Source organism: Pleuronectes platessa, chromosome 14, assembly GCF_947347685.1.
Source record: "Pleuronectes platessa chromosome 14, fPlePla1.1, whole genome shotgun sequence".
In the NCBI taxonomy this organism is placed as follows: Eukaryota; Metazoa; Chordata; class Actinopteri; order Pleuronectiformes; family Pleuronectidae; genus Pleuronectes; species Pleuronectes platessa.
This window is the reverse complement of record NC_070639.1, coordinates 7,364,531-7,391,520: the sequence shown is the minus strand read 5'-3', so window position 1 is coordinate 7,391,520 and position 26,990 is coordinate 7,364,531. Positions and strand designations below refer to the sequence as shown.

The following is a 26,990-nucleotide window of genomic DNA, read 5'->3' as shown; positions in this document are numbered from 1 at the left end:
AGAAGCAATTCGTTCTCTGAGATAATGTTACTGGATGCTGGTCACCAGTTCCCCGGACTGGGAGTGGGCTCATTTGCCAGGCATCACTCAGCCAGCGAGATGCAAGAGAGAGACTTGAGTTTGGCACAAAATAGCTTCGTAGACTCGGCACACATGGGCGCGTTTAAGCTGAACCATGATCTCTCCCCGGGACAGAGCTCTGCCTTCACCACCCAGGCGCCAGGCTACCCCGCTGCGGCTCTGGGGGCTCACGCCGCCCATGTCACATCGTATGCAAGCTCCCCTTTCAACTCCACCAGGGACTTTCTCTTTCGCAGCCGTGGCTTCGGAGAATCCTCTCCGGCGAGCAGCCAACACACTATTTTTGGCCCCACGGCAGGATCCCTCCATCACTCCCACACAGACTCTCAAGGCCACATTCTGTTCCCCGGGATCCACGAGCAGCATGGCTCCCACGGCTCCCCGAATGTCCTTAACGGGCAGATGAGGCTCGGACTACCCGGAGAAGTTTTCGGACGCTCCGAGCAGTACCACCAGGTCTCCAGCCCGAGGACCGACCCGTACTCGGCCGCGCAGCTCCACAACCAGTACGGCTCCATGAATATGAACATGGGGATGAACATGGCAGCCCACCACCACCCCGGTGCCTTTTTCCGCTACATGAGGCAGCAGTGCATCAAGCAGGAGCTCATCTGCAAGTGGATCGACCCTGAGCAGCTCAGCAACCCGAAGAAGTGCTGCAACAAAACTTTTAGCACCATGCACGAGTTGGTCACGCACGTCTCCGTGGAGCATGTCGGCGGACCGGAGCAGACGAACCACGTCTGCTTCTGGGAGGATTGCCCCCGGGAGAGCAAACCGTTCAAGGCGAAATACAAACTGGTTAACCACATTCGAGTGCACACCGGGGAGAAGCCATTCCCATGCCCCTTCCCCGGCTGTGGAAAGGTCTTCGCACGCTCGGAAAACTTGAAGATCCACAAGAGAACACACACAGGTAATTATCATTACGCACTAGAATATTTTCCTGATTTTATTTGGATGGATAAGGCTTCTGTTGTTGCTGTTACTTAAGCGTGTGTGTGTAATTATTGTGCTGTTGGTATTAGGGCTACAAACTCGCCTTGCCAAGACAAACACACACATTAAGATCTGATTATCAGCGGCTATTTCAGGCTGTTTAAGTAGATGGTAAGAAAGTAGAAACGGAGTCGATTTGGGGGCACGTCCGGAGAGCTCGTTGATTTAAAGTGGTGCCATTTCTTTCTTCAGTTTACGCACAGGCACATTCTAGCGGATATTGTTTATTGAAACGTTTACGCACGGAGCAAAATAAAATAATCTCGATGTGTGGAGGGTTTGGTGTTTGGGTGTAAAGTTTAAAATGGGTCAAAGGGGAGTGTGCCAGCGCGTAGCGTGCATCGTAGAGCTGCAGGGCTCGTAGTAAATCATATCAGTTTCTTCATGGTAGCGTGTTCAGGATAGTACGCGTTTTATCAAAGAGCTCAAATCGCATCTCCAGTTTTACGCACACGCATTGTGTCACACTGGCACATATGTACGCGTATTTCAGGATCGATTTGTTCTTGTTATTTGTGGAGGAGTTGTGACTGTCGATTTTTTAGCCGAGCCCTGGTGCCCCTCATGTTGGAGGATTTGCCTTTTGTTTTGCGATGCGTCCCTTTAGATAGAGGTGCTAGACGGGGGCCATTACCAGCCCTTCACATTTGGACTTATTTTCTTGGGGAATACATGGTGGTGCCGTGCCACAGAGTTCCTCAGGTGCTAATTAGATTTTTATTGTCTCCCAGCAAATGGTACGCCTTCTGTAGGCCTACTGAGGACGGCCTGATCCCCCTCTTTCCCACCCCCTCCAAATCACTATGCGCATTATTTAGGCTAAATAAGACGTAGAAGCTACCCCCAACCCATTCACTAAATACGCTTCAAACTTTGCATAGGCCGAATCAATTGTGACTAAAGAACAAGGTGTTTGGAAACTGTATATTTTTTAAGGAACACATTCATATTTCTCCACACTCACAACTTTCGGATTTTATTTTTACGCACTGAATGATGCGCACAGATCCTTACTGTTACACACTCTGCCCGAGGCATTTCTCTGCAATATATCTCACTGTCTTTTTCTTTTTTGCTCCCCCCCCCCCCCCACCCCCTTTCAGGAGAGAAGCCGTTCCAGTGTGAGTTTGAGGGCTGTGACAGAAGGTTTGCAAACAGCAGCGACCGAAAGAAACACATGCACGTTCACACGTCGGACAAGCCTTATCTCTGCAAGATGTGTGACAAGTCCTACACACACCCCAGCTCCCTCAGAAAACACATGAAGGTAAAGACCCCTCTCAGGAAATGTGTGTCGAATACATAGGCCCTGTGTTTATTTGTTATTTACACCCTAGTGCCAATGTTAGTGGTACTTTTGTGGAGTGTGAATAATTAATTCACATCTAACTTAACATAATTTCCCATGCATATGTCAGATTTTAAATGCTCATTTGTGTTCTTTTAATTTTCCGCAGGTCCACGAAGCGTCCCCACCTCCATCAGACTCATCACCAGCAGCCAGCTCTGGGTATGAATCCTCCACGCCTCCAGGCCTTGTGTCTCCCACCACCGAGACCCAGAGCAACACCACCATGTCCCCAGCCTCCGCCGTCCACAACTCCACCAGTCACAGTGGCCTATCCTCCAATTTCAGTGAATGGTATGTTTAGGACTAAGGGCGAAATGAGGCGACACACACACACACTCGCTTTTCACAGCACTGGAACCTCCAGCAGGAGATTTTGGGGGACCTGTGCACACAAGAGGCACACAAACATTTGTTTATTTTTTATTTTGTTACTTCTGATCCGCCAGGGGAGACGATGATATCCAACAGAGGAAAAATATGTATAATATTCGAGGTGTATTTCATATTGTAAATAATTACTAAAAGCCCACTTTTCCCATTGGTTGTGATAGTTTGTCAGTCTTTGGTGTATAGATGTTCCTTCAATGGTAGCTATTTCTCTAACTGGACTTTTAGTGCACATATTACGATTAAATTGTACTATAATGTTGAATATTGTGATCTTAAGGCAAATTGATTGTACTATACTTAACACCTATAAACTGGAAAGAGTGCCAAAGTTAACATTTAACTCAAACAGACCACAATATTATGCTTGTGAATGTATGTTTTAGTTTGCTGGGCTTAACTTGTGATGTTTCGTGCTTTGCAAGTTTGAATTGTGAAATACTATTTGGAAGATTGTGAGGAAAATAAACGTTGTGCCGTTCGGTTTTCTGTAACTATACATCCCTCCTTTTGTAAATATCAGCTGCCATATTTATCCATTTGTAATTAAATTATGGTATTTACTTGCTACAGATGAAACAGTATTTATAAAGAATGTTTCTTTACTATAAATATGTACAATTATGAGCTAAACATGGGCAGTTGTTTCGTTATGTGCTTTTGTTGAAAGTTTTAAGAGGTGTTTTCTTCCTTATTGTGATAAGAATTTTACTGCATACAAATATAATAAAAGGTGTTGCAAGTGCTAAATATTTGCTTTGATTTTTCATGCTTTGTGTGGCCCGTTGCAGCTCTCAGTGAGTTGTTTCTTGGTTTTTTGAGGCTTTAATCTAATTTCTAAAGATGCAAAAAATAACATCTCAGTTCTAATTTAGGCGTTAAATCTTGATAAAAATCTCTATGCTTTAATTCTTCTCGTCAGGTTTAAGAGCATTGTGATGCTTTACCTCCATTGCTCCTAGGCCCTGCACAATGTGGCTGCTGGGATGCTGTAAATATCCAGAGATTTGGGAATTCATTTGAACGGTGTGAACACAGTCAGAAGCGTATTAAAATAAATTACAAAAGGGAATTAATTTGTAACTATAGTCACAATCATGCTTTTGAATTTTATTTAATTTTTTGTTTTAATTTAAATGAGAAGAAAAAAGCAAACTTGAAGCAATTTCTCTAAATTTTTCACACTTGGGGCTTGGGTGCATACAAGGGTGTTCATGAAGAGGGAAACACACCCTTTTCTCCCTCCTCCACAAATCAGAGCTTCGCACTTTATAGTTTCCCAGGTCAGTTACTGAGTTTATTTGAAAACACAGCCTGTAAATGTAAACCCCCTCCCCCCTCGGTCTGGACACTTTACTGCAGAGTGCTGGGCTGAGACAGCCGTGAACTTGAACTTGACTTGGCTTAGACCTATATGGATGAAACCTCCTGGCCATATGTTCCCATGGCCCTGCTATCCATTTAGAGGGTTTTTTTTTAAGCACAGACACTTCAGATGTGTTAATTTGACGTGGCTGTGAGTGAAGATAATGGAACACGTTAATTTCACTGAACTTGTATAGCACAAACGTAGGTTCACAATGGCCCGAGCTGACCGAAAAGAAAAATATAACCTCTAGATGCATTAAATAAATATAAAAATAATATTTCCAGCTGTTTTTTTGTCGTTCTGTTAGGCTGCTAACTGCAAACATGCCTGTGTTTGAATAGGTTGCTGTTAATAGTCTTGTGTGCATTATGGATGTTCAGAAACCTGCAGCAAACACGTAGTGGGACTTGTTAGTGATGGTGGATATCGCGGCAGGCCCAGTCTCCCCAGCAGCAGCAGCAGCAAGTGGCACTCACTCAGTCTGTTCTTATGGAGCTGCTGCCTCCTGTTATACAAGCTGCTCACAGTACTTGGCTCGCAGAACTATGTAGTAAATAAAAAAGGTGGAGACGATGCCGATTACAACCAGAAACGAGATCAATTAAAACCAGTTAGAATCTTACTTAAAAATGATGTATTTATTTCTTCCTTAAAAATCCACGTTCATAAGTTGGTAGGCTAACATCCCCCGTGGTGCACCTTGCATATTTACATCATCAGCGAATCAAAAGCGCGTAAAACTCTGTTTTAGGAGGGGAAATAAAAAGGGAATGCACCTCAGACGTCGATGAGAAAAATGTTGGTTTATACATGCAGCTTATTCAGCTCTGGAAATCGCCTCCTAATGGCCCCTTCAGTAGCTGGCCCGGTGACCTCTCCGGCGGAGGAAGGTATGACCTGTGGGGAGTGGGAAAGGTCAGCTCCACACAGTGCGTCGATGCCGGTTCCTGTTCGGCTCCTGCTGCGCTGATATTGATCCGCGGAGAAGGAAGCACTTTTTCTCCTCCTTCTTCTTACCTCTCACGGCCCCTTGTACATTGTTGACTGCACTGTAAAGACACAGAGCTCTGCAGCCTGCAGCTCCTTGTGTTGGTGTTTTTTTTTTCCAAAGTTTTATATTTGAGATCATGTCAAAGTTCAGGAGGAAATCTCCGAAGTGCAGTGATAAGTTCAGTGCGTAATTCGTATCCTGCGTAAAACCCGCGCGTATCCACATCTTTCATTTTGGAAACCTATTGGAGGCCGATGTGAGGTTGCTCTTAGATTTAAGACATAGAGACCACGTTATAGACAATGAACTGTGGCTATATTATTCAGACTATGGAGTTAAATCTTCACTTGGCACAGTCTACATTTGAATGTCCAGATCTTTGTCATCCTTTCAGCAGGTGGATTTAACTCTGTCTCAGTGACTGAATCAACTGGGAAGCACGAGTTTTATTTCATACATCGATTCTTGATGGATTCCAGTTTAAAAACAACTTCTAAATAAGCTTATAACAAGAATCATAGTGTGTTCGGGGAGTTTAGCACGCGCAGACTGACTGAATTACAAATATTTACTCATTTAATCACTTTCTGGAGGTGTCAGCAGATACAGCGTTATTTAAAGTAAACCTACATCAGTCTGTGTGTGTGAGAGAGAGAGAGCAAAAGAGAGCGAGAGAGAGAGTTGGGTGGGGTGGGGGCTGCCACAGGCCACTTTTATGATCAACACCAGTTGACAGGGGCAGCGTGTCGATATTTGGGACAACATTGTTGAAATGAAGCTCCGCTGCAATGAGCTGAAATCCCTCTCTGTGCGCTCATGGCTGGAGTTTGGGAGTGAGAGGGTGAAACAATCAGGCAGCGGTGGTGATGATTGCTGGGCCTCCAGGGAATGAAATCTGCTCTGGTGCCTTCACAAGCGATGCCCTACAGCGGGCGCACGAGAGAGTGTGTGTGTGCGTGTGCGCGTGCGCGTCTTGCAGGCTGCACTTGTTGGTGGGCAACCGCAACACGCACGCATCAGACCTGTCAGACATTTCTGGTGCATTTATCTTCAGCTCTCTCTTTCTTTCTCTCTCTCTCTCTCCGCCACACACACACACGCCCAGAATATACACTAAATGTGCACTGTTTAATTTGGCTCGTAACGAAAATAAAAATCTATGAGGATGTGATTTCGAAATCAATTGTAAAAACATCCTTCTTCTTAAGGTGGGAGCGTTGGAAGAATAAAACGAGAGCAGCAGCTGCTGAGGATCCTTTATTGTTTATTTTTCATTTATTATTAATCAATTATAGCTGCGTCAATGTTTTATTTTTCCAAGTGTTATTTAAAGGAGAACATATTGTTATGTTTTAATTTATATTTTTTTATTACCTTATATAAAACCTGCTGAGAGAGCTACACCTATTTCAGCTTTTCCTGCGGTGACACATCCTCCTCAACTCAAATAGAATTAACTCTAAGATATGAACCGTCATCACGCACACATAAGATATTTCTTGTATTAAATATACACTGGGCTTTGAATTGCGCTTCAATAATCAAAAATTAGAGTTGTGGAGTAAAAAACTAACATTAGAACACAAATCTAATAAATGTCTGGTGTTGGACAAAACAACTAAAGCATTATTCTAATTGAAAACAAATCAATTATCAGATAAATAGTTCTTCATACCAACAAGGAGCTGTGACTATTTGCAATTAATTATTTACAAACACACAAGTTTATAAAAGCCAAAAATAAATTCTTTCCAAATCAGCAAAGAGTGTTCCAACAATTATGTATTATTATTATTTTACTAATACTAGTAACAATACTAACTTTATAGTAATAATAATAATGTAATACATTGTAGCAAAGAAAGTACCATATCAACTTTTGCCTTGTTCACCTCAAAGTGTTTATTTGTTCTAATTTAAATGACTTGAATGTGAATCATGAACGTTTCATGTGTATTTATTATTTCAATTCGACTTTCTATTTGACAAACTTCCTGTTTGTGCCTTATACAAACGTATTAATTCCAACATTTCCCTTGAGTGAATATGTGTCAGGGCTGAACCACTCACTTTATTGTAATTTCGTATTTAGCACTAAATTCGTTTCTCGTCGTGAAACTTCCTCAATGGGCCTCGTCCACAGAAACAACAAGAGTTTTATCAGCCGACGTGTTTGGAAAGATATTTTTTACAAACGCTGGATCCTCTTATTGAATTTCAGCTGCTCTAATGAAATGAACGCGTCCGGCCGCCGGCCCGTGTGTTATTATAGTCAAACACATACGCACGCACGCACGCACGCACGCACGCACGCACGCACGCACGCACGCAACACACACACACACACACACACACACACACGCACACACACGCACACACAATATACAACTATCATGACCAAAAGTAAAAACAAACAAATGATAATAAAAACAATGTTTCAGGCATAATGTCGCTTTATTTATTCATGTAACATCACATCTGAAAATTGTTATGTTCTGATATGAATTTAAGTTTGTGACTTTGACCTTTTATGTCTTAATAATGTTTAATGTGCCTCTATGATGTGAATGGAAGGAGCAAGCAGTTTATGACATGAGGCCCTTCTTGGTGTTCCTCTTCCCCTTCCTTCTCCTTATGGACACCACTGTGTGCATATAATGAGTGCTGCATTAATACATCCTTAGAACACCAAGTCCCTTCTTATATCAACTATTTCTTTCTTTCTTTCTTTCTTTCTTTCTTTCTTTCTTTCTTTCTTTCTTTCTTTCTTTCTTTCTTTCTTTCTTTCTTTCTCTCTCTCCTCTCTCTCTCTCTCTCTCTTTCTCTCTCTCTCTCTCTCTCTCTCTCTCTCTCTCTCTCTCTCTCTCTCTCTCTCTCTCTCTCTCCCCCTCCCTCCCTCGCTCTGTCTCCCTGTGACATGGCCTGTGTGTTGTGTTTGTGCTGAAGTCGATGTACAGTCTGCCTTCCTGTGCCACGCAGCCCCCGTGGCCTTTCATCTGCAGTTCAGCGGCGCCTTTTCTCACACAGATGAATGTGTTTCTGTGAAAGAGCCGGAATGGCTGTCACTTCTCCTGGCACGGCGCAGAAACAAACAAAACCCCCTACTCCTTTAAGGAAGCTGGCGCAGGCACCTCCCATTGGACACAAACACCACAGAGTCAGAAGCACAAATAGCCTCAAAAGCTAAACACTCTCCCTTTCATGCAGAAAGCCTGGCATGACTGTTCCTCTCCTGCACACAGAGAAACACAAAGTGGAGAGGTGCAGAGTAAACGACATACTTGAGCTCGACTGAGGTCGTGCTTATTGTTGTGGTCTCCCCCCCCACCCCCCCCTCCACACACCCCCCTCCCCCCCCCTCGCTCTCCCAAAATTGTTAGAATTCAACTAATCCCTCCCAAACTCGGCATCCTCCCCTGGTGTTGCCTTTGCTGCAAGGTTCTCAATGTGGCTCCCACACAACAACACCTTGCCATATCTGTTTATTCACCACAGTGGATAATGTGCTGCTAATGTGAAGTGTTTTCAGGGAACTTTTCTGCTGCCGCCAAGGCTCGGGAGACGGGAGCGGCTGTACAACCAAAGGCCAATTATCTGCAAACACAATACAACACAAACCAGGCGCACACTGCTGATACGGGCCTTTTGTAATCAGTAGTTTTATAAGTTTAAATGGCTCGGAAACCTGTGGTTCATGCAAACTGGAACAAGTTGAGATGAGAGTCCAATTTTGAATACATGTAGGAAAGCAGACTGTCATGGCTCCCCCTCACACACACACACACACACACACACACACACACACCACACGATCGCAGACTTCCTTTTCCATTCAAAACCACACTCAGCCAAGGAATTTTCAATTTCCCAACACCTGTAAACATGCTGTTTTACCTCGGCCGCTTTGATCTTCAAACACACCAGAGCGCTGCCCTGAGGGACACTGTGTGGAAAGGTGACCGGGTGGTGTGTGTGTGTGTGTGGGTGTGGGTGTTGTGTGGGTTTTCTTGTTTTATGGGAATGCTGGCTAGTAATGGAACATACCTCTTGGTCATTTTGCTTTTCATATTTTAAGCTCACAATTGCTTCATTAAGATCATCTCAGATGAGGCTGAGAACAAAAAAGATGCATTTCAGGCCCAAAGTCAAGTTCAACCACATGTTGTTCAGTAAACTGATGTAGTTTAATGTGAAGGTCACTGAAAACTAAATTGCAAAGCTCCAAATCCATTACTTCTCCCTTGAGGGATAATTTGAAATATCACTATGGGACAAACTATTCCAATCTTTTGCAGAAATGTTCTTAAAGTTGAAAAAGAAATCTTTGAAGCAAGAAAAGATGAGTGCAAAGTAAGAAAAGATGAATTAAAAGCCAGACAATATGAGTGCAAAGTAAAAAAGACAATTATCAGATGGTGCAAAGTAAGAAAGACACGTTTAAAGTAAGAAAAGATGAGTGCAGCGCAAGAAGAAATGTGCAAAGTAGGAAAAGACGTGTGCACATGCTTCGTTTTGACACAGCTTGGCTCAGCCGGCGCTGTGTGAAAAATTGATCATGGTAGCCCGCCTAACATGATCATTCAAGAGATATCTTGATTTTAAAAGAAAATAGTCCATTAAATGAGCAAATGTTGATTTCTTTTGTCATCCGAGTTACACATGCTGAACAGCGTTTGATTTAATTTCTCTGGACAGTGACAACAAACTAAAAGGTCATCGCTAAAACTGTATAAAGATGTGAGGATGTAATCTGCGATTCATTTTTTTTCTTCTGTAAATCAGGTTGATCCTCTTTGTCTGAACATTCATTGTGACACATCAGAAAAGTTTTCAAGGACCATTAAGAAGAAGAAAAAAAACGACAACTTTCATGCCAGTGAAGGAAGGTGTGAGCCCAGTGTTCATGCCCCCCCCCTAACTTGCTGTCACTCACATTCAATTCATGAGTGATCAGAAAACAAAAGTCACAACTCGTACTCAAACAGATTTATACGACATGACACAGGAATGAGTTGAATATGCCCCCTGCTACTCCCCCCCAAACACACACATACACACACACACACACACCCTCACACACACACACACAAGCCCCCCATCTGTCGTCTGCTGGGCTTTCTGTTCTCTTCAGGTATCTTTCTGTTTATCTCAATCTTGACATGAGCTTAATTTAAAGGCAACAGCGACAGGAGTTTTTTTGGGTTGTAAATCTCCCCCCCCCCCCCCCTTTATTTGAGATGATTTAATTTGTGATGTGTTGTGACACGACTGTGTTGAATGTTTAATGTCTTAAATCACATCGGTGGCAAAAGGCTGTCTGACTTCCACAGGTTTATCTAATGAGACAGAAATGAAAGAGGACAGGGATCAAACCAGTTGCGGTCCCCGCGATGCCGACTCTTATTCAGTAAGTCATTATCACTCTGATCTTAACAACATTTCCACTGTCTGCTTCCCTCCAGAGGGTTCATTCACCGGAGGAGACAAACAAATAACACACTGGTGCTGCTTTTGTCACATGCAAATCAGCAGCTCACTTCTTTTCTTTTCTTTTCTTTTTTTTTTTTTTACAGCATTTGGTCACAGCTTCGATACAGGCTATTGATTCATTTTTTTCTTAAACATACAGTGAATATTGTTTAATTTCATCGTGAACGTGAAGGAGTCGGGCGTTTTCCTCGAGGCTTACCAGTGCCAGCCTCTCTCCGCGGGGTGCCGCTGGGATTGCACCCCACAGACATAGTCAGTTGTCTCAGAAGAGCCTCGGCCTGCTTACCTCCACTTCTCGAGTGTAGTGGGCCGGAAGGAGCTAATTTGATTGACTTTCACCTTCAGTGTTCTCTTTTTTTCTTCTTCGTCTCCTCTTCCCCTTATACCTCGCGGTCCCTTGACAGTCAGAGACCTTTCTGGTCAGTGAATGTATTGACAGGCAGTCATTTAGCACTTGACATGTCAATGCCCCGTCCACTCCGGTCCTGTTACATTCGGGGTGTTTATATTCCTCATTGACGGGATTGATTTATTTGTCAGTAACGGATTGTGTCAGTGTTCACCGCTGTGTAACACTCTCCAACTTAGTATCCCTGTAAAATGAACAACAGCATTTGAAAGGAATTTATTGAATCCCTGAGATAGTCTTTTATTAGTCCCACTACGGGGAAATGTACCGTGTTAAGGCGGCAAAAAGGGAACAGTGGAATAAACACTCAGTAAAGGCAATAGTAAGTAAAAACAATAGAAACACAAGGAACTATAAAAGATAGGAATATCTCAAATGTGAACAAAACGTATGATATTTAAATTGCACAGATAGAAAATGATTATTGCACCTCAGGAAAACCTGAGAGGGAGATATTATATATATGGTACAAGTGGTCACCTGGGAGCAGAGCACAGCAGCAGGAAGGAAGAACCTGTGCTACCTCTCTCTCTCTTTGAGTGAATTGAATCAATCTGTCACTGGCTGAGCTGCCCAGTGCTGTGATTCATATATATATCAATAGTCTTGAGCTTTTTCTGCAGCCGCCTCCCTTTTAATCCCTGCCATTCACATTTCAAATCCACCTAGGTCAATAGGGGCCCTCGGGAAAATCAAGGTCATGATGATAGAAGTTGCCATAGTCTCACATCTTTTCTCAAAAGACAGAAAAGTAACAAGTGATATTTTCACAGGAATCCTGTTTTTTTAGTTGTTGTGTAAGTGTCAACAAGTAACTCCAGTAACAGCGGAAGTTGTGATTGACTTCAGAAGCTGAGAAAGGCCAGAGACTGGAGGTCAAAACAAGAGATGGATAGTGGTGTGTGTGTGTGTGTGTGTGTGTGTCTGTCTGCATGTGTGCACACCGTGATAAGACGTCTAAGGAGTGTCAGGGTACCACACGTTTGTCAGCGTGCTTTCACTCTTCTCGATGTCAGCTCTGTGTATGTTTTTTTTGGGGGAGGAATCCATATTTGTCTCGCGGAACATGAATATAAACATGACTCCAAAAACCACCTCACGTGCAGCTCTCCTGCAGACTGACACCCCCCCCCCCTCCCTTTCTTCCCTCCGCTCGCCTGCAAAGGAGGCGTTGATGGGTGTGCGGTGCCCCGTTTCAGGAGTGTTGGCTAAGTTTATTTCCCACCTAGCGTCTCCTGAGTCGTGGTAGAGAGGGGGGGGGGGGCTTTGCCTTGCCCCTCTGGATCTCCCCCCCTCTTCCTGGTCCAGGAGTGCCATGCGGGAGCCTCTGTCCCACCAACACTTGAGAAATAAATCAGACACACCGCTGACAGCAGCTTACGGTGAAGCAGGAGGATGGGGAATCACATGAAAAGAGTGGTATTCATGACAGACGTTTTCACGGCTGGGGGAAACAAACACATACGATCGGGAGGAGGGTAAACAGTTTGCAGTTTTCAACGCACTCAGATTGAATGAGAAATTCCCCCAAGTGCTAAATGTTTGGAAAGTGTCTTCGCTGGCTGTTGATAAAAGAAAATCCAACGCTGCATCGGGGAGCGCGGTAGATGTCACAAAGAGTTCCACCAACAATACTGGCCCCACTCCCCTCCTTGTGCCTCAACACATGCCTCCCGCGCCGCCTAAGATATAACATATTTAATGGAAAAGCAATAGACAGGCTGGTGTGAAGCAAAGGGTGGAATTACCAAAGCTTTAGCACTGATACCGTTGGGACTCGGGCCCTAATCAGGCGGCTGAGGTGGCAGAGCCCAGGGCACGAGCAGAATTATGACGATTATGGCGTGTTAGCACATGTTTGGGGTGGAGTGGACGGACAGACAGATGAGTTCATCAGCGGCTGGATTAGCTCGCTCCCATGCTGATCAGTAACTACCACCCGGCCCTCGCTATGTCCTCACGCACAGTGGCCTCTCATTAATGGTGGAGGGAGAGTAATGGGCTATGTACATATAGGTTTTCTTTCAGAATAAATTTTAAAGGCCCCCGAACAGCCAATGGTTCCATGATTCATGATTATTCATGCACATAGTGGGCGACTGTAGTTTAGATTTATCTGAATCAAAGCGCAGAGCGTCGTGCACGTCCAGGGTATAAACTTTCCAGCCAATGGCGGAGCGTGACCTCACAGGTCAAACGCCACAAGCTCAGAGTGACTAAAACGGCCTTGAAATTCGATTTTGACCTTATAACACGAATTTCTAATTAAAACACATAATGTTATCAAATAACCTTTGGGCTCTTTAACATTGAGCGTTCGCTTGTCTTTCAACATGTGTGTGAAAACATTTCATGCCTTCTGACCGTGTGTGACCCTGCATTGTCAGAGAAAAATGCACTGTAAGCTGGTAGGCATGTCAAGCCACAGTATGGGGTCCTTACTTGTGCTATAATCCCAGCCATGGCCTTTTAACCCTCTATGGCTCGCCGTTCTCTCCGCCGCTCGCCCCTCTCCCTGCACCTGACAGTGGAACACGGAAAAACAAATGGAGACCTTGAAAACCATACGGCACCGCATGCTTGCCCTCCAACTTGTGTTTTTTTTCCAGCTTTTCTTTCCGCTAGTCTACGTTTGTTTGTAGATTTACTCGTGTTTTGTTTAGAGATATTATTTCTTTGGAGGAGTTGGCCTTTTCGAATTCACACTGGGATGATATCGATTTGCTGTTCGCAGCGTCTGTCTCATTTGATAGAAGGGCTGCAGTTTCTTTTATTTTTTTATTCAGGTAAATCTTTTCCGTCCTGTCAGAAAGTCTGCGCATGGTGAGAACCACGCGGCGTCCCATTAAATTAAGATGCAGACGCGTCTTTTACAGTTTCACACTCGGACAGATTTCCCGGAGCTTATTTGTAAAGTAATATCTTCAAAACAGGAAATCTGTGTTCAAGTTTTGGATGCCTTCTTATAAGTTGTATTCTATTTTCTTATCTAAAAGGAAAATACACCACCCTCTCCTCCTCCTCCCTACTTTTACTAATAAAGCCACATTCCCTGCTGATGGAAAATTGTCGGTTTACCTCGAGCTGCGGGGGGCCTGGCAATCAGTCCTTAGAAAAGCAGTGCCAGGTTAACCTGCTGTGATAGTGGACTCCAGGGACAGTGCCCCACCTCTGCTTGACATGCAGGGGCTCTGTTCACCAATAAGAGGCACGCCTGACGCACAATAGACTTGCTCCCAGCCTCCTCAGTCTAACGTTATAAACAACAGCCTTCTGGTCAGACCCGAGCGTGCATGCTCAAAAACAGATCCATTCTTTTTCATATCCTGTCTGATTGCGTTTCTGTGTGTTTTTTTTTGTTTTGATTGTGATGACGATATTGCATTTGCTTCCTTTATCACGCCGTTTCTTCCACTTCCTAATTTCATACGAGTGCCTGATTGTTTTAATTGCCTCGCTCTCTGGCTAGGCTATCAATAGTGCCATGTATTGAAACACAAAGGAAAGCTTTTGAGAGTCAATCGCACCCATCTCCTGGAGGAACTGTTAATGGGACACTTACAGTATGGGGGCTCACAAGTCTAGGATGGAGATGCGCAATATATCAAGTCACATTTCAACACCTCCCCACTGAACTATAGGGCCAGGCTGAATATAGGGAATCGCATTGGCTCTGACAATAGACTGCAACCTCCAAGTGCTTCAAGTGGTTCTTGAGGATGCCACGGCATTTCTAATGCAGATGTCTTGTTTTTAATGCTAAAGTGTTGGAGCACTGGAATTGGACAATTTGCCTGTTGTTGGATTTCAATTCATGTCATGGCAAAAGAGTATTTACATCACAACACAAAGGCATCAGCGAGAGCGCAATGCAAATGTGTTTTCTTGCAGGGTTTTCAGAGCAGGTTGGGGTTGCTCCTCTATTGTCTCCATGCAGCCACAGATGGAGCGGCACTTCAGGTCCACAAAGGGGGTCATTACCAGTCCCACTCCACAACGTGCTGCAGCGTTGGCCCATTCTATCCAGTTAGTGACTGTGAGGTTGTGTGTGGTTAGCATGCGCTCTACATCTACAGGCTAATCACATTTTTCATGCCAGCCCTGGTGTATTGATTTGACCACGTTTGATTTGATATAGTGGATTGCACCGAGTTTAATTTGAGAAACATTAAGAATGCATGATCATTAAAACCAGTTTTTCATGCTTTATATGAGGTTTCGTTTAATTTTGGTACAAACACCACAGTTTTGGGCTTTTTATGCTCAATTCAAAAGCCATCATATTTCATTCTTTTCTTTCTTTAGTGTGAATAAAGTTCCATGAGGAGTTTATTTCTCATAATTAGGTCTTCGTGTTAATATTAACTAGATATATATTAACTTTACTTCAATTATTAGAAATTAAAATTTGATCTATACTTGCAACAGGACTCTAGTCATGGCAATGTGGGTCTTTATACCACTAAAATATCGCAACACCAATTGGGTGTTTAACTGTGATTTTAAATAGATATTTAATTAGATAACTTATGTTACCCAAACCTGCCTGTCCATGTTTTCTTCTTCCTTAGTGTGTCATAGCCGTATACAAAGAAGAATCAATTCTTCAGAGTAAACATAGATTTGAAGAAGAAGCTCTTTTTTAACCGTTGCAGCACTTGGTGGAAAAACAAACTAGTTGGTAACAAGGGGCGTATAAAGCGTGTGTACTTTCTCCCTCTGCTGTTCTGATGAAGTTGGTGATAGGATTCCCTGAATATGCCTCCCCTGTGTGCTGTTGTATGTCATTTAATTAGCTTCCAGCTTCACCACCACATGCTCCTCAGGTATACGTGTGTTTGTGTTTGTGTGCGCAACTGAGAGGCTGTAAGTGCTATTTGTTTTCTAAATTATAATTGTTGTGTTTATGTATGTTGATTCACAGATTGCCGAGTGTGAGAAGAAAGCGAGAGATTACACAATGCTCGTACACGTTTCTCCTATTGAATTGCATCTGAATGCAAACATTAAGGTGTAAATTACCCTGTAATTTAGATTTTCTGTCAGAAACATCATGAAGCATAACACACGTGTATTTTGAGAACAAGGTTTCCAAGGCACGCTTTTTGTTTTTCTTCGATGGATCTCCATCCAATCAAACTATTCCATACCATCAAGGAATAAATATAATTAGTGAAACATAGAGCTGAATACATTCCTCCGCTTCCCCATCTCAGATAAATTCATGTTTACCCTCTTTGGCCCCTGGCTTTAATTTGTGAGCAGGCCTGACCTGACACTGTGTTGGGATATTCATTGCATCCCTTTTAGTCAATTCACTTAATTATACCATTCTGCCCAGGGTGCCAGCACAGAGCAGCTGAATGCTGCATCTCCAATCTGCATGTATAAACAATGACAGCAGCCAGGAGGGGCTATACGATGACCAGCAGACCCTCTCTGGCCCATCAGATATTCTTGCAGTGGAGTGTTTGTGTGACTCTGTGGAAAGGCAGCCGAGTTTCTTGGAGAACTAAGTCGATCCATGTGTGGAGTAAACGGCGAGAGGCCTCCTCTGCACCATAAAAACTCTGTTAATTGGGAGGAAACAGCAGTTGAGATCAGTGTGGAAAAGAGATGAGTGTGTAACCATTAAAAGGCTCCCCTAGTTCTTTCTAGGTAGTGAAACACATTGCTTTCACACTTATCGTTGACAATATTTTTTTTTGTCGTGCTAGCATCTTTTGTGATATATGTGAGATCGAACATCCCTCCTCCTCCTCCTCCCAACGCCGTGTTGCACATCTGCCTGCTCCCGCTGTTCAGTTCAGTTCACACGTGTGTGTGTGCTTTCAGCAAATTCAATAACAGAAAAATAAAGATAATCAAACAGGTAATAAGTCACAGCAGCGACTTTCAAAACAGGCAGCCGCCGCCGCAAAGCTCGACGTGTAGCGAGCTGGCTAAGTGAGTGAAAATGAGTTCAGGATAGCTTCTGTTTTTCACTTAAAGAGCTGTTCATTTTCTGCTCAGAAGTTCAGATCTCAAAAACCGCGGTGACACAAGGTTCTTGCCGAGACGCTCGTCAATGTCAGCGTAGCCCTGCTCAGACATGTAGTAGGCCCATATGAACACAGCTGGCACCACCCATCTTTTTAACGCGCCGGCTTTCTGACATTCAGGCATAGGTGACTTACCGTTCCTCAGGCTTTCTACAGACGTGACAGCACGTTTACGGAGAGAGAGAGAGACGTGGGCTTGAACAGGTTTTGGCACCTCGAGCACGGGAGGAAGCGGGGAGCGGTGAGAGCGAACAGCAGGGAATTGAAAATGTTATGATAGCGAGGTAGAATCCTGGTCCCTGCTTTTACAAGCTGCATCAGTGATGAGTTTTAAAACTTCATTCGCTGTTGAGGACTTCATTTAGGGCTGTTGTAGGTTATATTGATGGATGCCCCCTCTTCTCACAGTGAAGCTACTCACACCTTCATTTAATGAAGAGCAAACTTCTCAGGGATTTCAGAGGCAACGTGTTTATTTACATTAAATCTGTTGTTGTTTTTTGGACCACAAATGGGAATTTAGGTGTGAAACCCCGTCTCTGATATGACTTTTGTTGACCTTGTACAGCCACCATCAGCCCCAATCACATCCTGGTGACTTCACTTCCATTACCCAAGAAAACATATTGGCTCTTAGCAGTTTATTTGTATAGAAACATCATTTCCCCGGCGCAGGCATTGAGCGACAGGATGTTATGTTAATGTGACAGCACTCATCTCATACTTGCTAAATAGTGATCAGATTAACATAAAGAGCTGCGTGTCTGAGGGTGACTTCGCTGTGTATCGCCAACAGTGTTGATGTAATTTTTTTGGCAGGGATCAATAGAAAACCGAGCAGGAGCGTCCTCCTCTTTTAAAAAGTCCATCACCTGAATCAGCTGAGATCAGAGAACAAGTCGATACAATAAGTCCTTTGAAGATTACACAGAACATTTTGTATTTTATATTGTTTAACTGTCAGTGTGAAATGGGTTGTGTAGTCATTTATTCATGATAAGATACAGGACAGAATATAACTGTGGGCTCCTTCCTGTTCAACGTTACTTTAATTGAGATCTAAATGAGAAACACAGTAGAGCAGGTACACCTCATGAAACCACGTATAAATCTGCTACCAAAATACACACATTCATAGACAGCTGTTAACTAGAGTTTTTTCATCAAGATCCATGCATAATTTTGGGGGAAATTGTGAAAACATAAAAAATCCTCTTCCAATGTTAAAATAAATATGTTCCCTTTTCGGCCCATCTCCTATCCTTGCACACAAGTTTTGTAGGAATCTGTTAAGTAGATTTAGCAAAATCCAACCAACAGACAAACGAATGGACTCCAGTGGAAACACAACCTTCTTGGTGGAAGTAATATAAAACGATTCTGAGGATAGTAACAAATTTGTAATAGTAACATTTTTTTTCCCCCACCGTCTACAGCTGCAGAATTGATGATCAAAACCCCAAACCAGAAGAATCCATTTGTCGAGTGCAGTGGAAGTCACTATTGGAAACGTACATATTGTTCGATGGACATTGTGTTCTGCGGCTGGGAAAATGGCGGCAGTGGTCGCAGGGATTGGCCCACTCCCAAAAGCCTCTTGTGGCTGCCACAACATGGTAGCTAAAGAGAAGTAGGAGGTGGCGGGAAGAGGAGGAGGAGGAGGAGGAGGAGGAGGAGGAGGAGGAGGAGGAGGATAGAGGCGAGCGCAAGCTGTGAGTCTGAAAGAGGCCAGATTCAGCTCTCAGCCGGACAGCGGCTTAGACATACCCCGAACTCAAAACCCTGGAAACAGCCGAAGAACATGGCCGTGGCAAAAAGGGAACAGTGGGGATGAAGAAGCAGCAATAGACTTACAGAAGTAAAAGGGAAGGGGTTGTGCGACATGGGATATGGAATGTCAACACAGATATTGTGAGAGTAAAAATACGCTATTTTTAACGAGGGGTCCCTGAATCGGCTTTTAGTTTTCAGGGAGACATGGGTGCACTCGCCTGTTAGGAGAATAGTGGCCAAGGTTTTCTTAAGCAACGGAGACATTTTCTTTGAACACAGATGGATGTAGTTATGTCCAGTGCGGGTTTAATGGAGTGATTGAATATTGACGACTCTAGACGTCCCATGTTGATCATAATGTCTATAAAATCCTGCTCAAACTCTGACCACGTCACCACACACCAAGCCCACCGCTGCCACCCACTCATTCCAAAAGACTGGTGAGCCATCCTCCCTCTCACTCCTCTGCATGCAGAAAGGTATATATTATGAGGGAATTTTTAAAGGCAGAATATATTATTGAACAAAATATGGGGAGGGATGTCGGGGAGGGGGGGTGGTGGGGGGTTTGGGACAACAAAACCACTGCGGGTGGTAATTCAAAGCAAAGGAGAACTGAGACCGGCTTGTGTTAACTGAGATTATGTTTGTGGCTGAAATACAGTGCACAAATTCCACTGTCTCTCGCTTTCATGTCGAGGATGAAAATGAGATGTGTTGAACCACGACGTGCAGCGGTAACACGGTGATCAACAAACAAAACGCCACATGAATACCCAATTAGAGCTTTGAGTGAAAGCCTAATAGCATGTTTGGGTAGTCGGAGAAACCAAAACCACTGGTTTGGCCACCGTCCGCGGCCTCGTCCCGGCCCATCATGCACCGCGGGGCCGGCGCGCCGCATAGAGATCCCACACCGCTCTGTTCACGTGCGTGGAATTTTTCACACAAGCTGCTGCATCAAGACAACAAGTTGTGTGTTTTTTTTTCTAATTTGAGATGCGAGATCAAAAAGAGCGGCCGGTCTCTCTGAGGAGGACGCGTTTTGAATTGGTGGATTTGTGCTGTGTGTATTTGTTGGATTTGTGAATATCTTTTATTCTGCTGAGATGGTCCCTAAGCTCTTCTTTTCCAGGCTGCAGTTTCCTGTGGATGACTCTGAGGAACGAGTTATGTGTGTGGCTATGTTTGTGTGGTTAATTCTGCAGCTGATTTGCAGCCAAAATTATAATAGGGGTCAGACATCTTCCTTTTTGGAGTAATTTGAATTTCGGAGCGCTCCGCATACAGCTGCGAACCCCTTACAGCATGTGCATGTCTGTGTGTCTCTGCTACACATGTGAGACATATTTTAATTGTATAAATAAAGGGAAATAATTGAAGATAATGAAGTGAATTAGTGGTCGGCTCCCTCTTGCCTCCTCTCTCATTTATTCCAGTTCTCAATCCATCTATGTTGAGCTGCTGGCGGGGACACTCACGTCAAGTTGTCCGTCTTGCCTCTGTGATGATAACCTGTCTCTCCAGAGGTGTTCTACTGTGGCAGATGGTACTAATTATCAAGGGTCACACAGACTCACACACACACACACACACACACACACACACACACACACACACACACACACACACACACACACACACACACACACACACACACACACACACACAGTCTTTAAGGGTATTCATAGCGTGACGATGACTCTTAATATAGCCTCCAATATATATTGTGACACCCTTGCAGATGCCAGAGCTCACACGCACCACTGATGAGGAGTTAGGTGCTTTTTAATTTTACTGCTCCTCATATCTTCTCCAACTAGTTGCTCCTCGCAGAATGAGCCTGGTTCTATTTCCGTGCTTGCAGCGCTCTGGCGATACCTGTAACTCACTTTCTTGCACCTGCGACGAGAAATGAATTGAATTATCTTATTTTTGAAGTCTTCACCTTCTCTTCCATCCCCGGCTTCACTCATACATACTCGTACACCTGCACACGCTCATACAGACACGTTCCCAGTGTGGGGCTTATTCTCGGCTATGTTTAAATGTCCTCCACTTAACGGCGTCTGCAGTTCCTGGTTCTGCGCATTAACCTTTGCGGTGGTATTTAATTAAAGGTCCACACCTGTATCACCACCTTCTCAACCCCCATCCTTCACCTCCTCCTCCGCGGCTGAGCCGGGGCTAACCGAAGGCATGCTGTACATCTCCGGCAATTAGCATGACCTTAAAAACACCACGAGAGCCTTGGCACTCACCCCCCGCACATTCCCCTTTGCCCTGTGGACCGCTGGCTCTGCCTGTCCTTCTTTCTGACCCTGGTGTGCTGTGGCTATGCTCCCGCTCAGTGGGGTCCAACCGATTATTGTGGGCCTCCTGCTCCATGGGGCCCTGAGGGACCACGTTGGGACACAAGTAGAGGTCACAGGTTCCTAACGTTCCTTTAGGGAGCTTCCCTGTGTCCTAACCCCCAAATCATCATTACTCAAATGGGAAGCACAGGAAGTGACTGCTGTTGGCGTCAAATTGTTGCCCTGGAGGAGGGTCCACTTTAAGGCCTGCATAGACATTCAGAATTGTATTTTATGCCGCACCAAAGGGGGTTCATACATCCTGTTCTCTGAAACTACTTGTTAACAATGGATGCTAGAATCTTCCCTAACAGTCTGCCCTGACCAATAATAACTGTAATCTCATGTAGCAGAATGATGTAAAGTCAAACCTGTGAAAAAGCTAAGTAGACCTTTGGGTTTGGATTATCTTGTTACACACTGTCTCCAAAGGTCATGACTTCATATGAGCCTAGTAGGAAACATATAGGCGTCTGTCCTTCCTGGTCTTTTAGCATAATGAAGAAAAGTTAACTAACCCACTCACAAAATATAGTAAAGATAAAGTGTCTATAGGATTAAATCATATAATCATATCGTAGAAACTAAGCAAGAACATTTAAGTGAGTTTGCATCCTAGTCAAGCTTTATCTCTCGGAGGACGTCCATGGTCTCAGAACACCCCTGATTCATGTTTCATTTAAGAAATTAGAATGGTACTCAGTGGCATGCATTTACCTTCACCAAGGCCTGACAATCCTACTTATGATCAACTAGTTCTAGAAATATAAAAGACAAAAGGAAGACAACCTTAATCATTTATTTGTTTGTAGAGTATTGTTGAAGACACAAGGGGAAAATACCGTAATCTGCATCTGCGTGGTGGAAATAGTAGGTTTTAGTAGTAATGCTGTGGGCAAACCTGCTAACAACTAAACATACAAACCCGGATAAAAACACAAATAACTACACAAATAGAGATGCCTGTAGCACTCTGCAGTCATGACCATCGACCATCAGTCTCCTCATATTATGCTACAGGGAGAAGTTGATAAGTGGCCGTTCTACCGGAGTGAATCTATATTAGAGCCTTTTCACAATTGCTTATAGTACAGTGCCGAGGCTGCAATAACAGTGATAGCACTTATTGACCAGATAAATGTCTCGAATAGAGTCACAAGCCCACACATGATGCTCATATGTGCACCCATGCACATGTGAGCGTACGCATACGTCCACACACACACACACACACGCACCTCTCCAGCCCCTGCAGACCCCCTGTGAGGTCAGGAGCACCAGTGTCCCTGCGGTGTTCTGCCCTATGGTATCATGCTGGGCAGATATTTCTGTCTGCTTGGATGACTCCTTGACATGGTGTTTATTTGGATTGGCAACTTGTTTTCGTTTGAATCGATATATGCAGCTCAGAGGAAAGAATAGGTCGGCCCGAGGAAGGGAGCGGCCATAAGCGAGTTCCGATCTGGCCTAACACGAAGAGCGTGCGCCGAGCCCGGCCGGCTGCATGAGGGACGGAGGGAGGAAAGTGTCCTCATTTAGGCCGAAAAGCAACACAAAAAAAACATCGCTGCTATCAATGATAAAAAGGATGTTTTATAGACCAATCACACTTGGATCTGTGTATTTTCTTTGTATGTAGGGAGTGAAAAACCTAAAAAAGCAAACCAGCACAAACGGTTTTTGTTTTGTGTCCACGTTTTTTTTTTAATGTGTTTGATACAATGAACCGTGCAAATAATCTGTTTTCTTTGGATACAGCTTACCTGCCAGCACTGCCAAGGGAGGGCTAATAAAATGTCATCAGAGTGAAATGAGAGTTAAGTGGAGGGGAAAAAGCTGAATATTCACACTCATTTGGCTGACACCTGGGGGCCTGCAGTCACTCATGACTGCATTGATATGCATCGTATTATGGGCCCGTCGCCGGTTCAGACTGACAATCAACAGCTTTAACACCTTTGCTTTAATTTAATTAAAGCTGTGATTGTCAGGGTGAAAACTTCGATTTGCACACAAACATGGATTCACGCGTGTGCCCTGCTCACGCGGGTGCACAAGACTCGCGGTCACTGTGCACGGAGGAGGAGCAATTATTTCTCCATGGATAATTAGACAATTTAAATGATAACACAAGAGGAGCAAACATGGAGAGAGAATCGGGGCTGGCCGGCACTGCTGCCAGCGAATCGTGGTTCCTTTTCATGCAGGGTATTAACATGCGTCCTGGGTGATTTGGTCCCAAGTACACAGCTTTAAGTACAGGTGTGAATGCACTTGAGATGCATGAGGTATTATCACCCATTCAGAGGGGGCTTAGGATGCAAATGGCCACATTCTCTTAGCAATGTGAAGGCAAATGTTTTCTTAGGCTAAATCTGAGACTATCCGACAGGAACATACTCATTCATACTCACTCATTCAGTTGGTTCTCAAGTTGCCTGAACTGGTTTGACCACAACAACTGACATTTTTTGAAAAACCCATGGACATATGGTACGAGTCCTTAAAACATCTTGGGTGATCTGATTAGACCCGGCCTCCTTTGTCCCTCTTTCAATTTCTGCAGAATTGACACAGGAAAGTACATTTATTCCTCTGAACCGTTAAAAGTGAGATCCAATCATAATTGCTGTCCACCTGTGGACTGATCACGGATGGTGATATCAGGTACGTCCCATTGAATTTATACAAAGATGAACAACATGACAGCTCCTTGAAAGTGAAGCCAGATGCTCTGGATCGCCCCCTGGTACCTTCCTCCGTTATATCTCATCAAGTCTGCCTCCTCAATGTTGGCAGAAAGGTCATGGACCAAAGTAAAATGTCATGTTAGGTATTTTCTGTTGTCAAATTGATATATATATTTTAAAAAAAATTGGTAAGTTAAAATCTAGTTGTATGACGGTATTACAAGAGGTTGAAATCCTGGCTCCACACCAGGACAACTGCCTCACACACTCTTTCTCCCAATACTAAGGCGCAAGATGAAGACACCTTTATCTGGGAATGTTTGGCTTCATATTTGTACAACAGGGGAAAGAGTACGTCGTCGATCTTTGTATATTCTTGGGTCTGAATAAGGCTTGAGACATTATCTACAGTCCCCCCCCCCCCCCCCCCCCCCCCCCCCACACACACCTTTCCCCAGGCCTTGTCCCCAAGTAGGGACATTCGGAAATTCAAAATGACCAGATGCAAAATTTAACCTTTGTATGTTTGCATCTAGAGTCAGAATATTTCCCATCCAGTGCCTCGGTGGATCAACGTTCTAGGGAGAGTGGATACGGAAGTAATACAAGTCGTAAAACTATTTTTCAAGGGGTCGTTATGAATTACAGTATAATGAAAACAGTGAAAGAAAAGAAAAACTTTCAACATTCAGCACATTTGTATTCTGTTTTATTCCAGCCAAGAGAGAGCTCACACACTGAACCCTATACACAGATGCAAAGTATCAAAGATTTCTATAAATCCACTGTCATCTTTTAATCTTTGCTTAAAACACGGTATTGGTAGCATTTATGGAACATTAAAAGAGCGAAGAGAGACAGAGGCAGCGAGGGGATGAAAGTGTTTTGTCGGTCTGTCTGAGCGAGTGGGATCACTAAGCTGGTTTCTTCACCCTCTTTGATTATAGTCTGGTCTTTGAGACCTTAATGACGACGGTGTTTAAAACACAGGTCTGTTGTCGGTTCACCACATTTCCTTGCGCTTTGACTTAGTTCAAATAAACAAACACATTTCGCTGGACCAGCTCTGAATTCACTCTGAAATGATTCCATTTAAAATATGACTCGGAGGTTGAAAGTGAAGAAACGTGGAAGTTCAAGGGCAAACTTCTGCTTAATTTTTACATCTGAGCCCAGGATTACTCCAAAGTGCCACGAAGCAGATATATAACATGTTAACTGCATGGTGCTATGTGGGGGAACAACAAAGACTCATAACCCTGCAGAAACAGTGTTTTCTCCGAAATAGTTGCTTGTGTGAACTCAAAAAAGTCTAAGTGAGAGCCTTTCGCAGTTTCTCGGAGAGTCTCTCTTCTCGGACTCCGAGTACAATGTCTGTAGAAAGTCAGGAGAATTGGATGATGAAGCTTCTTACATGCGACAGACGTAAAAATTAAAAAACAACAAACAGAAAGAAAACAAATTTTTACTTCATTCACTTTTAACCAAATCAGAACTCCTTTATTATTCCAAACCGATGCTTTGGTCAGCCCCTTTTACACAACTGATTGTTGCGTCTTTATTCCACCTTGAAGAAAGGCAAACATGGTATAAAGAAAGTATTTTTAATTGCAGTACAGCAGTGTCTCACTTGTGCAATGTTCACGTCTGCCGTCCACACTACTCCCCACTACCAGCGGTGGATGCAAAACGTTATTGAAATGTAAAATTCCACTTTGTCATTGGTTCAAGAAAATAAATTCCTGCTGATACTTTTCACCATTGTTGTTTCCCATTTGAGGCATTTTTCTGTAAGTAAGCAACCAACTGCAGAGTCCACAATATGTTTCCTGTTGACACCAGTGTGCCCGGTTTATGCGACTGGTCGTGTAAAGCACCTTTTCTGGTGCGTTAGTATGGACGTGGATTGTTACTGATACAGAGCTTAAACACCCCATTTCAGAATGAAAACCTATGAGTACGTAGCCTGAAGCCGCTTAATCCCGGCCTCTGTTATCTAAGTCCATCTCTTTAGATGATCTCATCTACCTCTTTATGATATGAGCTCTGTGCAAAGCTGTAACACTCACTTCAGTGGAAAAGGAAGTGCTGCTGAACATACACCGAAAAGCAGAAATGATGTTCCTATCAAATTGTATCTGGCAAAGCGAATAAGCAGAATAGATGTGTATCTTTTTGAGTCCTGGTTGATAATAGCAGAGTGTGGTCAGGTGATTAGCTCTTCACATTCTGATAACCTTTCACTCCTTGTCTCCATGGGAAATGTGAGAGTATGTAGCCTGAAAGCGTTACAGGGGTTATATCAGAGGTATTATATTAAAAAACGATCACATGAGCAGTGCTTTAATTTTTATTTAATTATTACTTTATATTATCCGTAAATATTCCGCACACAGGCACAGCAGACACAGTATATTTACACACACACACGCACACACTCCCCAGGGAAGCTTTCCTCACGCTTCCCAATTCTCACCTGCTTCCGCTGTCTTTCATGTGTGTCTCGTTTGTCACAACATTCACATGTTACACTTTACTCCAATTTGATGTGTGAGATGCAGTCAAACTTGTGCACCAAACAACCCCCCCCCCCCCCCCCAAACAATCATAAACATCTCCCCCACTGTACATTTCGCCTCCCCCTCCAACCGATGGGCCTTCTCTCGAGAGCAAACCAAATCAAATGGGAGCTTTGGGTTTTTGTTTTGGCTCTCATCCCACTCGCTTCCCACTGGCAGCTTAATGATTACCTTCATGGAAATGGCAGGTTAATCTAAACCCTACTTCTTTTTTTGCCCTTTCGCCTCTCCTCCTCAATCTCCTCCTTTTCTTTTCTCCTCCCTTCCTCCCCTCACCAGGTGAGCCGTGCCATTTGCCTACACTCCGCTCTCCTCGGAGCACGGCGTTGTGGGTTTGCAAAGGCAGAAAGGTGCCCATGGAGTGAGGAACAATTCCTCTTCCTCCGTGGCCTCCTGTACCCCCTGAAGGAATCCTTATCTTTGGGATTGTAATGTAATGAGTGGTCCCCTGAAACAAAAGGCCTGACAGCTCTAGC

At 43.8% G+C, this 26,990-nt stretch overlaps 1 protein-coding gene across 1 annotated transcript; it reads left to right on the top strand.

Moving 5' to 3' along the window:
* The first annotated feature begins 24 nt into the window (after positions 1 to 24).
* Positions 25 to 2,806, top strand: zic2a (zic family member 2 (odd-paired homolog, Drosophila), a). The gene is made up of 3 exons (XM_053440103.1): positions 25 to 997; positions 2,184 to 2,347; positions 2,538 to 2,806. The coding sequence occupies exons 1-3, from the start codon at positions 25 to 27 to the stop codon at positions 2,730 to 2,732; spliced, it is 1,332 nt and encodes a 443-aa protein (XP_053296078.1). The 3' UTR covers positions 2,733 to 2,806.
* The last annotated feature ends 24,184 nt before the right edge of the window (positions 2,807 to 26,990 follow it).